Here is a 13452-nt window from a genome sequence, read left to right on the forward strand (position 1 = left end):
CAAAATATTACAAATAAGACGATTTTGCAAACGATGTTTTGAAACCAAAAAAGGAAAAATCGATCCGCGATATTTGCAAGAATTCTACATAGAGTATCTTTTTAAGAGGTTTGATTCACACGTGTTTTTCATGCAGTTCGTTTATGTGTTTCAAATTCTTAAAAAATCAAAACTGGAGCAATGAACGAATTCAAATTTTGAATCAAAAAATCAAAACTGGAGCAATATTTTAAAACATAACGCCTGAATTTATGTTGCAAAGATTACCATCGTAGCAGAAACACGTGTTTTTCATGCAGTTCGTTTATGTGTTTCAAATTCTTAAAAAATCAAAACTGGAGCAATGAACGAATTCAAATTCTGAATCAAAAAATCAAAACTGGAGCAATATTTTAAAACATAACGCCTGAATTTATGTTGCAAAGATTACCATCGTAGCAGAAACACGCCTGAAATTATACCCAACAACGTCAAATGCGTTACGCTAATTTTCAACGAAATCAGTCCAAATGGATCAAGATCCGAGAACTTTTAATCATGGTGTATTATCATAACATGAAAATATACTATTTTCTCCAAATCATGACTCGTTTTGCTCATTTCTTGAATCGGAATTTTGCCCGTGCAGACACACCTACTAAGCGGTTTGTGTTTAACTACTAGGTGGCAGTTCAACTTAAATTTTGTGCATTGACGAATCGAAGATGGAAATGAAGTAGCCATGTTATGCAGTTCAGAATCAGTGTGGGTCATTTAGCTGAAGCGTGCACACTAATACTTTTTTCGAAATGAAAATTTCGGAATTTGTGACGATTTAAGTGTGTTTGCGCAGAGTTATTTGAATGTAAAGAAAACAGCCGCCGAAACTCATTGTATTCTGGTGGAATATATATGATGAGCATGCTCTAGCTGAGCGAACGTGTCGGGAGTGGAATTTTGATTTGGATAACGAAGAACGAGTCGGAGCGCAACCAAAGCTTCAGGATAAAGAATTGATGGAATTTCTTGGTCAAGACCCGTTGCAAATGCAAGAAGAACTAGCAAAATCACTCGGAGTTACTCAACCAGCCAATTTCCACACGGAAAGACCGGAATCAGCATTTTGGCGAAAAAATTAGTTGATTTTTTTATTTTAGTTAGTTATTTTTTGAGACAACTAAAAAAATCTTACTTTTGCTAATTTAGATTTTTTAATTGTCATTTCCCTCATAATAATAAAATATTTGTTGAAATGGCTATTTTTTTAGTTGAATTCACCAATTAAACGTGCTGTCATTTCTTAGCTAAGGAACACTTCATTTTCATTCAACTAATTTTTTAGTTGAATTAGAGAAATAAAACGTTGTTTTCAACCAACAGAATCAACATCGAAATGACTACTAGTCACTAGATGGCACACTACCACCGAAAAAAAAATTCAGTCGCGGTGGTATTTTCTATATTTTCAGGTATGAATACGATGTTGTATTGGAGAAAAAGATATAAACGAAACATAAACTTCGTTTTGAAAATTTTTCTTCTAAATCGATGTTTTCTTCATTAGACTGTTCCGCGTGTAAACATTATTATGCATAATCGCTTCAAATGCGCACAAATTCTGAATAAATACAGATTCCACTAAGAGTTTACGTCATTTTTACATATCGGTTTAGAATATATCGTAACACGGTTTAGGATATATCGTAACACATGCGAAAAACATCAAAACAATTTGCAAACAGTTTCAACAAAACTGTACTTTTAAGCTTTTTAATGGATTGTTTTGCTTTGACACTTCTCATGTGTTTTTGGCTAAAAAACTTGTTAATAAACCCAATTTCATTTCTGTTTTCTTTGTGCTGTCCTTCAGTAATAATGGTGATAAATACATAGAAACAAATTTTCTGATTTTAATAACAAAATTAGTAATCAATGAGAATTTCATGTTGGGTTGAAATATTGCTGGTTTGTGTCCAGAATATTCGCCAACTAAACACATTCTCTAAAAATAAGATTTGTTTTCAGCAAAATAAATTCTCAGTTTTTACTAATTTGATAGTTATTTTGGAAATTTTGTTGTTAAAATCAACTCATTTTATAATGTAATACGAATTAGACGCAGAGCTAATTTCGGTCGTTCTGTGCAACGTTTAAAAGCAATGGGAATGATCCGAAAGGTAGGCAATTGGGTGCCGTATGAATTGAAGCCAAAGGAGGTCGAGCCCCGTTTTATTATGCGCGAACAATTTGGAAACATGACAATGCTCGCTAATTCGCAATTTGGCAATATAACAATGCTCGCCTACTTGTTGCACTGTCGGTAAAAACATACTTGGAAACACTCACATGGGACGTCGAACCCAATCAGTCGTATAGCCCAGACATTACTTCTTCCGATTACTATTCATTCCGGTCGATACAGCATGATCTGGTTGACCATCAAAGCAAAGTCATGGCATTACAGTCCTTTTGTGGAATTTGGCCTTTCGTTTTCAACAGACTTCGCAGCCGATTTATAGCGTACAGAATCATTGTATGGCTAGTACTACGAATCATTGTATGGCTAGTTCTTACTTACACTAAGAATCCTTCCAGGTTTGCATTGAACCGCCAACCCGGGGTTATCAGTAGTTCTTCAATTACGATGAAATAAAAAAAATGGATGAATTGCGGTATCGGTCGAATTTTTCAAAAAAGGTATCAATGAATTTTCAAAAAGATTCGAAAAAGTAGTGGTTAGCGATGGACTATACTCTTAAAATTGAAATTGTAACCATTTTTTGGCAATCAAGATTCAAATTTCGAAAAAAATAATCATATCTCTAATAAAATGTTTTAGCTGTTACGTTATGCCTTTCTCATATAGAAAGGTTATGCAATCACTTGAAAACCCGACTAGTAAAAATTGGCCCGGAGGGCCAAGTGTCATATACCATTCGACTTAGTTCATCGAGCTGAGCAATGTCTGTGTGTGTAAGTGACAAATGATTTCACTAGGTTTTCTCGGTGATGGCTTAGCCGATTTTGAATTTCATCCGGATCCGACTTCCGGTTTCAGAGTTATAAAATAAAGTGTGTTCAATATTGTACACCGTCACTTAAACCGGTGAAACAAAAACCGTAAAAAATTTTCTAAGCTGGACTCAATACTACACAAATCGATAGCCATTATCAGTAGGCAACTAAACAAACCGATTCCGGCTATCCTGGTTAACGGTCTCCGGTTCCGGAAGCACCGGAAATAGTTGTCATATATTCATAAATGGATCTTACTCACTTTTCTCTGGGATGGTTTGACCGATTTCCACAAACTTAGATTCAAATGAAAGGTTTCCCGGTCCAATACGGAATTCCTGAATTTCATCCGGATCCGACTTTCGGTTCCGGAGTTATAGGGTAAAGTGTGTAAAATATTGCCCACCGGCAAAACTGAAACCGTAAAAAATTTTCTAAACTGAACTCAAAACCGTTATTCACAATCTTAGGGTCAAATGAAAGGTCTTATGGTCCTACCAAAAATTACTGCATATTTTCGGATACAACAAAAATTTAAATCGTCGTTTAGAGTACGATGGCATAATCGTATAAAATCTTCAAAATTTCAATAAAAACTAGTAGAGTGTGTACGTCATGTAAGTTGGTGGCCGTACGAACCGATTTCGAATATACCGGTTCTCGGGTTCCGATGCTTGAAGTGCATATAATAATGAACCTACTTTGTTTTCTAATGGATGGCCTAATCAGAGAGCTGTTTCATTTTTTTGGAGTATTTCATTGACTTTCTTCAATTTATTCTTGCACATCATTTTTGTGCAATTAGCTTTTGAGTAGAGAAAAATGATTTTTTTTCCATATCCGAGTATGTGAGATCTAATGATTTGCTATCCATGAATAATGAATGATGAAAATTGTGCATTTTATTCATGCATTATGATTTTGTAAAATTTCTCTGGCTTGGAAATTTAAGTGAAATTCTCCATTTGTGTAAGTCGAGCAAGATAATAAGCTCTAAGATTTTTTGATGACGTGGAGTAAAATAGTTGGAATCAGAAAGTCATTTTCATTGACTAAAAACAGGAGCAATTAACGAAAAATAAATGTCACTCTCAGCTCTTGCTTGCAAGTTTTGTGAACGATATCTATGTTCAGCAGTGCGGTAAAATTAAGAAATTATGTTGATGACATGGAAATTTCTGGCCTTATACCGTCAATATATTCTAATTCGCTCAATTGACTTTTGTGGTCATACTCAAATGAGATCCACTGGATTCATCGTAAATTGAATAACCATGTCTAGTCGTTTGAAGTTTCGCTAATTCCATTTCAAGCGCCAATGAATCTACCTGATTAACTGTCTCAGCTGTCGGTAGTGAACAAGTTCGAATAAATAGGGATTAACATCAGCTCGATGACAGGAAATTATTCCGACCGGTAGAATCATTTGAGTTTACAATTATCGCCAGCGAGTGTGAATAGATATTTTTACGAATTTTTGGTATACATTGAGACATGTTCCGAAGTAGTCAAAATAGAGATTGGACGAGAAAGCAATAAAATAAAGTACAGTTTGTGATTGACATTTCAGCTATCAAGACTGGTTTACCGTTCATTTATTATCTTGAAGCAACTGAATATTCACTAGGAGCTCGTTTGATAGGTGATCTCTCAGTCAATTGGAAAAGATGTTTGTTATTTCAAGGGAGACGACGGTTCAACTGAGTTTTTATTGACGATGCAACGGATGAAGAACTGAATGCTGTCCAGTCAGCGCGTCAGTGAGCGGTGTATGTATTGAGTATAAAATATAGCACAGTCAAGTGATCGGCCAAGATGGCGGCTTACGGTTCACATACATTTTTCAAAATCCATGCCATATGGACATTTTTGAAACGCGTCTGATGAATGAGTGTCGAATATCGACGTTTGTAGCCATTTTGTAATTCAAGATGGCGGCTTTAGTCATCGATATTCGATACCCATTCATCATACCCTATTCCAAAAATACCCATATGGTATTTTAATATTCGGTTGAAATTAACATAAGTTCTAGAGAAAATCACTGTATGGCTGATAATCGTGAGAATGATCATTTATAATTATGTGACAGTTCAAGTAACATCACTATAGTTGAATGTCACGGGATGAGATTTCTTGCATACTCAGCGGTGATATTTGATCATGTGATAATTTCGCGATCCCGATCAGAAATGATTACGCTGTCCGAATATTATTATCAGAAAGCCAACCGATTTTCGTCATCATTTTCTGTGATGATTATCACCGACAGGGCCGGTGAAATAGGTGGGTACGGTGGGTAGTACCACCCACCCGAAAAATCCTAAGGTTGTTAAATACCCACGTGAAATTTCGATCGAAAAACAGTGGTAATAGTTATAAAAAGGGAACATTTTTATTGTAATTCGGAATAAGAAATAAAATCAAAATTTTAGAATGCTAGTACTCAAGCTGGAGTAAGGATGTGAATATATAAAACAAAGAGACAAGATGTCACAAAGTTCATTTGAGCAAGCAAAAATCTTTTAGTAACTTAATTTTTACCTTCTACCAGAGGAGTCGCAAATCATCAATGCAAATAACTCGAGTCTCTGGTATGCCGGAAAGTATCGATACAGGTCTTTTACCGTTTGCTGTTTATTCTTTCTTCATATGCGACCGTTTTTTTTAGATATCGCACTTCAATCCCATTAAGAATTCAATGCTAGAATCACTTTTGATGATTCTTTCCTTTTCAAAATAGTCGGTGTTAATTATACCTCGAGCATAAAAAAAATAACACCTTGACTTTTCCAGCTACCTGTTGCATTTTCAATGGTAGATCCATGTTCCGTCCATTGCATACCAACGCAAGAAATCCACAAATCTTTGTTTTTAATGGATCCGTGTGCGGACTGGACTTGTTTGTGCTGCCTAAAAATCCAAAACAAATGCTGGTATTGATTTTGACACTAGTTGGGTAGTCCTGCATCAACAGTTCGAATAACCCCATAGTATGGCAGTGAAAGAGGCAAAAAAATCTTCAATCAGCGTCTGATGGCAAAGCAGAGAGTGAAGATATACTAACGAAACGAGGTGTAATTGATGGCGTAAGGGCTGCCATTGAGATAGATTTAAAATTTAATGTCGTGGCGTTCGAGTACAGCGAAACATGCTCGGATGTTCTAGTCAATTGAGCTGTTTCTTTATGTGGTTTCACATGAAGGGTAGTATGATTGGCGAAACAGTTTCCCAGGATAGGGGCTAGCTACGGATGCGAGTCTCGTCTCTGCGGTAACGTTCATTTCATGTATTTGTATTTACCTGTATTTTTTTCAATTTGTTTTTCTCGTTAGATACTGATCAAATTGAGAACTATCTCAGGGCGACTCTACGTCTTAACAACATTAAAACAAATCATTGAACCCTGTAGTAGTTTTATGTCGTATTTAACGCTTAAATGTGCAATTTCGTTTTAAAGTAAAAACCGAAATACTTCAAACTTCGAATTTACGCGTTTCATGCAAAGTTATTTCGAAACAAAATATTATGAAAAATCGACTTTGCGTTTTTTAAGAAATAAATAACATTTCCATTAGAATGAAGGGATACTTCAACATAGTGAATTGTTCCCCCCGGTACGAAAAATTACCCACCTGGCTAATTATGTTTCACCGGCCCTGATCACCGATGATTATTATCGGTAATGATAACTGATTTTTGAATTTTTTTTCGAGAATAATAATACCAACACTGCTATTAAAACTCTCTTTTTCTGAAGCGCAAGACAAAAAAAAAACTTCGTCTTTGTTCGTTTATTTTAAACGCGACCGTAAAAAACGAAGCCTAGTGTGTTGGATTGGATTCTTTCAGTGAAAACATGGCACAATTATTAACTCGGGTCGGAATCTGTAAATCTTTAGTAGTCTGACAGAAATGCTATAATTCAAAAGTAAAAAATTCGAAATAGATGCAGTTCAAATGGAGTGCTGCTCTGGAAATAAGACTTGTTTAGTGACCAAATCCGGACACCCTCATATACGTATATCTCTGAAGATACTTCATCAACGCGTAAAATGTTTCGCAGACTGATGAACGTATATCTGTTCATCGTGTAAAATCAATTTCAGGTGATTCTACAATTGTGTTCGGTTGCAATGAAAATCCGGATCTGTCAGTAAGAAAACAAGCCAAAAAGCTTGGAGTCCATAATGTTCTTAAATCTTTCGATACACGTTTGATGACAACCAAGAAGGCTGGAAGTGGAACAAAACCGGATCTTTGGAAGCACCAGAAGGACGCAAAGTGCATACTTCCAGGTACCAGCAAGGTATGAAGTCGTTCAAGGTGAAAATTGTACTGAACCGTAATAATAAACAGACTGTGACGGCTAAATCTCGGGCTCGCAAGCTGTATCACAACTATTTGACGAAGTTTTCCTGCGAGATAATGGACGATGAAACTTAGGTGTTGGAATACTGAAAGACTTTAAGCACCTTCCCGGAATGTCTTTCTGTACTGCCATGCAACGGAACGGCATAGAGGAACATTTCAGGACGAAGGAAAAGGCCAAGTACCAAAAAAAAAATATTTGGTTTAGCAGGCAATATGCAGCTGTGGTCGGGCGAGCAAGTTCATAACTACTGGAAAGGTAAACAAGGAAATATGCTGTGAAGAATACCTAAAGAAGCGATTGTTATCATACATAATCATTACGCTCCCTAGCAAATCTGGCCTGATTTGGCATTTTTTCACTAGAGCCAAGATGTTTCGCAGTGGTATAGAACGAATGAAGTCCATGTTGTGCCGAAAGCGGCAAATTAACCTAACTGTAAAATGACTAATAATGTACAATTAAATAAATCAAAAATGCATCTTGGATTGAGTGATCAAGTTTCGAACTTTAGAGATTTTCCAACCATAGTGATCTCAACTGGATTGTTCGATACATTTAACCATCCCAAAGAACTCTTTTAATTGTTTCAACATTACGATGTATTTCTGCTCCGTTTTATCTTCGTTCTTACTAAGACTTAGTATGGACTCTCGTGCTTATAGTTGGTACGATTATAGTTTTACATGCTGCATACTACATACTAACCGCTTTCTGTAGAGATGATGGATACACATAAACATGATGGTAACAGTGATGAACACAACGAAACAACAGAACGGGGCGCATTTTCAGCGTCAAATAAATCCAAGAAAAAAAAAGGAAACCAGAAAAGGATCCCAAAAAAGAAATGATTAATCATAAAACCAACACACGAACGCAATTAAATGAATCTCAAGATTGACTCTGGGAAACATATTCGCGTTGCTTTGCCATCGTCCAGTATCAGCGCCACCCTCGGGGAAAATCTTTCTTTAAACAAGACTGGTCCCGATGGAGACGATGCTTACTCTCGGTATGATGGTATATTCATCTATTTCTGTTACTAATTTTCCCTTTGCTTCAATCAGTTCCCAGAATCCGTCGATGGTGGTTGGCATAATAAAAGCTGAAGCAAACAAAATCCTACCTCCGGTCCCAAATCAGTCGCATTCGCACTGGAGACAAACTCTTTGAGGAACCCATCAAGTTCGGTGCCTTCGATGTATCCATTTCCTATTGCGGGGTGGTCCAAATGTGGTGAGCGTAAAAAAAGAAATCAAAGAGAAGAAAGCGATTGATAAGTGAAAAAAGTAAGATCTTAAATGATTCTAAATTGGGAAGAAGGGTTTCGTCCAACAGAAATATATTGTTCTTATAATATACACAGTTTTTTTTATTGTGGAGAAAAATAGGGTATCAGAGGTACTTTGGCCCACTTTATTATTGATTTTATTTTGGCCCACTTTGTAAAAATATCCATCAAATGTTGTACTATATTTGAAATACCCTTCCGCAATAGGTAATTTAATGTGATTAGCTTCAAATTGATGCAACATGGGTAACTTAACATCGATTAAATCGATAAAGTTTGTTAGGTGGGCCAAAATACCTCTATACCATACCCCTCGTTAAACAATACAATGGTTTTTTTTAAGAATCGAAGAGCATACATAATCCGTATCATACCAACAACGGCGATTTGAAATTCCGCTAGGCATACCTCTCAATATGCTCTACTGCCATAAAGTGAGTTTCTGCTACAATAAATTTTAATTTCACTTTTACATGCAACCAGACGTAAGTTTTTTGTTCATTTTAACTACCGTTCGTTCTTCATGAGCCATCATTTCCCAGTGCAAATCATGATATCGTACACCTTTGGGAAAGCTCTGTTCCATTACTTTATCTACAGTGAACTTATTCTGCTCCTCCTCGGAAACTCCGGTTTCATATTGGATTCCGGAAGGCTTTCCTTGCGAACGTTGAAAAAGAAACAGAAAAAAACAAGAAAGAACAATCACGTTTAAATTTCATATTGGTTACTTCCTCTTCCTGCTGTTCACGGGAACTTCCTTCATGCACAATCACGTTTCCGTGGTTGAAAAAAATGTGATGCTAATTTGCTTGGCAGAATTCGCAGTTCTCTCTCTCTCTCTCTCCTTTTATTCGAATTCACCAGCCAACAGCTAGATGAATCAAAGCGCCCATTGCTCGTTAAATAGAGCAGAAATTACTCACTTATCGTTTAAGATTTATATGAGTTCAACCAGCATGCAAGCAGACCCTGTCAGCTTGGAGCGAAATCAATCTTCAGCTCAGAAACGCCATCGAACGGCATCACATTCAACATATCATGCTAATTGTATGAGTGCGCAGTGCTGCTATTTTGGCGCGCACGAATTTGACATTTCTCTTCACTACCTCTATGTAGATAGGATGTTGCCAATGATTTGATCGGGAAATGTGAGAGCTGGATATCTTGTTAACATGATGTCTTTGATGCAAGCCAACCTTACCGTTGTGATCAAGATGTTGGAAATGAAATACCGTCTGGGGATTTGGTTAGCAGTCATTGTTTTGTTTGCCTTTTACATTTACATTGTAGAAAACATTTATGGGAGCAAGTTCCTTATACTAATCGATTTAGCTCGACAAATTGAACAAATGCCTGTGTGTATGTGTGTGTGTTAAAAAAGGGCGTGGACGGCTATCTTAGAGATGGCTGGACAGATTTGGACCAAACTGTTGAATGATTTTAAAATCGGATATTTACTTTTCGAATTATACGAAATTTAGGTCAAAATTTTCAGTCATGATTATCATTGGAAAAAAATATGTCTAGAGACTTACATTTCACACGGTAATAGCTACCCAAGATGCCATAGATGGGTAAAATCCGTCCATTTTAATAGAGATATCGATATTTTTGAGTCAGCCACTTTTTCCCCTATTCAAGCAGTAGCACTTTTTTGCTTGGGAGCAAAGTGAAACAAGATTTTCAATACTGTGGTATGCAATTGTTGCTAAGTACCAAATAGTCTGTGTACAACATCCTTTTGTCATGACATTTTGTCTCGTTTCGATTCAACAACGGCTCGTGTTTAACAACATAATTGTTCGAACGGGAGCGGGTCATATCGCCGTAAGTCGTTTCGCCGAATGCCATTTCACCGAATGTCGTTTCGCCGAAAGGGTCATTTCGCCAAAAGAATCATATCTCCTGCATGTTATGTTTTCTGTATAACTGATGTGGTGCAGTCACGCCGTCGGAAGCGGCGGCCTCTTGCATAAAAACCGTCTGTAACCACCTCGTTTGCCCGGTCTACTCAAAGCTAGGTTTCTTTGCTTTAGTTAGGTCCGAACGAGCGGTAGCGAGGTCGGACAGCACATGAACCAAAACGATGTGGCGTAGCCGCATTAGATATTTTTTCATTTTCACTTAATAAACAGAAAATACCACATACATTTGCCTATGCAATTGCTTTGATGCTTAGTAGCTAATAGTCAACAAGTTTTCTTGGGAACTACTTTCTGAGGTTCATGAATCAATCTTTATTCAAGAGTACAACAATCAATCATTATTTAAGAAGTACAATGTTAGGTCAACAAAACGGGCGTTAACGCTATCATCTTTCGTTTGTCTTTAATTTAAATCAATTCTAATTACGATTTTAAGATGATTTAAGGATTCGGCGAAATGATCCTTTCGGCGAAATGGCATTCGGCGAAATAACTCTTTCGGCGAAATGGCTTTCGGCGAAACGGCTTTCGGCGAAATGACCTTGATCCGTTCGAACATGACATTCGTATTAGGAAGAAGTATTTTCGAGTTCAAATCAATTACATATTAATAATGATTTAAGCTGGAATAACATAACTTCTTACACTCATATACCATTCGAATCGTTACATGGAGATCAGCAAATGTGTGTGCAAATAATTTCTCTCAATTTTCTTGGAGTTGGCTCAACCGATTTCTACAAATTTAGCTTCATATGAGTCGTGAGTCGTGAGCTCCCATACAAGGGTCCTGAATATCTGGTTTCCGAACTACGGGATGATATGTGTAATGAAATAAAAGTAATGTCACTCATTTTCACTCGCTCTTTTCAGTGATGGTATAAAATTTTTAACACACTTTACCTTATATTTCCGGATCCGGAAGTCGGATCCAGATGAAATTCGGGAATTACGTACACCACGGGACCACAGGAATTACGTACATTACGGGACCACAGGACCTTTCATTTGAGCCCAAGTTTGTGAAAATCGGTTCAGCAATCTCGGAGAAAAGTTAGTGCACTTATTTTCACATTTTTTTACACATTTTACCCCATAATTCCGGAACCGGAAGTCGGATTCGAATAATATTCAGGAACTTTGTATGGGACCACAAGACCTTTCATTTGAATCTAAAAAGTTCACTAACGAAGTAGCAATCATGGGTGATCGCTCAAGCTTAAGCTCATTATGAGTGCAGCGTATTCGCATAACTGAACCGAAACAACCTAGCGTTACATTACGTTATGATAACTAACTTTCATTAGTTGAAACACGAATTGCTATCGTATCCACCATATTCGCCAAATTTAGCCTCCAGGCTTTTTTTTAATTTTAATTTGAAGTTGAAAATTTTATCAATAAGGAACAAATATTATTATATCGTTTATTTTTAGCCGGCTTTAACCTAGTTGCGGTCGTTCGTCGACACAGGAACAAATAAAAACAATCCGGCCTAATCATCTTTGAGAAATTGAAATGTGTTCCATCCGGGCCGACTCTCGAAAAGCTTTGAGCGCATATTCTTCATAACCAAGTTCTTCCTCTTCACGAAACGACTATAAAATGACAAGAGCGTAACTTTGAAAACCAATATTGAACCATTTTTATCGTTCGAAAGCCATAATTTGAATATCGTTTAAGGATACTATTCGTTTAAGGATACTATCACCAGACAAGGACACTCCCGACCAAGCGAACAACAGTTCCGCTACTTATCGGGTGCTTGTGAGACATTTTTTATTCCTTGATGACGAACCATAAAGTCACCTCGTAATGAGCATTCGCGCATTTACCAAACCGCATTGCATTAAAACCCTGTATCTTACCATCCCGATCATAATGACTCCAAACGTCCATAAACTGGTTGGCAGACAGCTTCTTCAGTTCCCGCGATTCCGGATCCCGATACTGACGCATAAAATTTTGCGCCCTTTCGATATGTACTTTCTGCTGAGCCATTTTGTTATTTGTTGTGCGCTGCGTTGCGAATCAGGGATAAAATCTGGAGGAGAGAAAGAAAAAATTGAAAGTTAGACTACATTACACAATCTTTGATTTACATTATTCTTATCCACTGTATTCGAAGAAGCAATGAATTTTTTTTTTTTGGAAAATAGTGATGGAATCAAATCCACCCACATCAATGTGTTGTTGTTCCAAGTTGCGGTATCAAAATGACCAAATGTTTTTTACTTCAAACGACGCCCTTCATACAAAGGAAAAACGGAAAATGAAACTGCTTCGGTCTGTCTAGGTGTGTCCTAAATGCATCGAACACAACATTGCATCCGTGTAGCAATTCTATTAGTTACGAAAAGATCATTACATGACGACGACACGACTATACTCCTACATCCACTGAAACAACATATCCTCCGCACAACACGATGAATGCTGTGACATGATTAATTTTTGAAGACGTCTTATTCATGGTTCCGACATTGAGCAAACATTTGCTACCACCTGTTTCGAGCTGAAACATTCCCAACCATTTTCGGAAGGAAATCGAATAGTAAGTCTGACACTGAAGGGAACCACAGCACTTGTCCTCGAAGGCGGAATACATTTTGCCCGATCTGAGGAAATATCATCATCATGTAATCGTTTGTTGGTTGCTGGTGTATTACGCAGTAAAAAAAATATCTGTGTTATGTATTACATTGAAAATTTAAAATATTCAAAGGCCTGGCATCGATTGAAATTGCTACCTACTGAAATGGTATAGATATAGTACGGACAAGACGATTGTACTCATTGATTATAATTGTCCATAATTCAGAAACCTATTTTTAATTATTCAAACTAGAATCGATAGTTTCTGT

At 36.9% G+C, this 13452-nt stretch overlaps 1 protein-coding gene across 6 annotated transcripts in view; it reads right to left on the bottom strand.

The window, feature by feature from the left end:
* LOC131437871 (calbindin-32) overlaps positions 1–13452 on the bottom strand; it is a 182655-nt gene that overhangs the window by 73649 nt on the left and 95554 nt on the right. For all 6 annotated transcript variants that reach the window (XM_058607508.1, XM_058607504.1, XM_058607505.1 and 3 more), the window contains 2 exons: positions 12457–12632; positions 8496–8581 (listed from right to left, as the gene is read on the bottom strand). In XM_058607508.1, the coding sequence (XP_058463491.1) occupies positions 8496–8581; positions 12457–12589 (219 nt within the window). In that variant the 5' untranslated portion in view covers positions 12590–12632. The remainder of the gene's footprint in view (positions 1–8495; positions 8582–12456; positions 12633–13452) is intronic.

The sequence above is a fragment of the Malaya genurostris genome, chromosome 3 (assembly GCF_030247185.1).
Source record: "Malaya genurostris strain Urasoe2022 chromosome 3, Malgen_1.1, whole genome shotgun sequence".
Classification (NCBI taxonomy): Eukaryota; Metazoa; Arthropoda; class Insecta; order Diptera; family Culicidae; genus Malaya; species Malaya genurostris.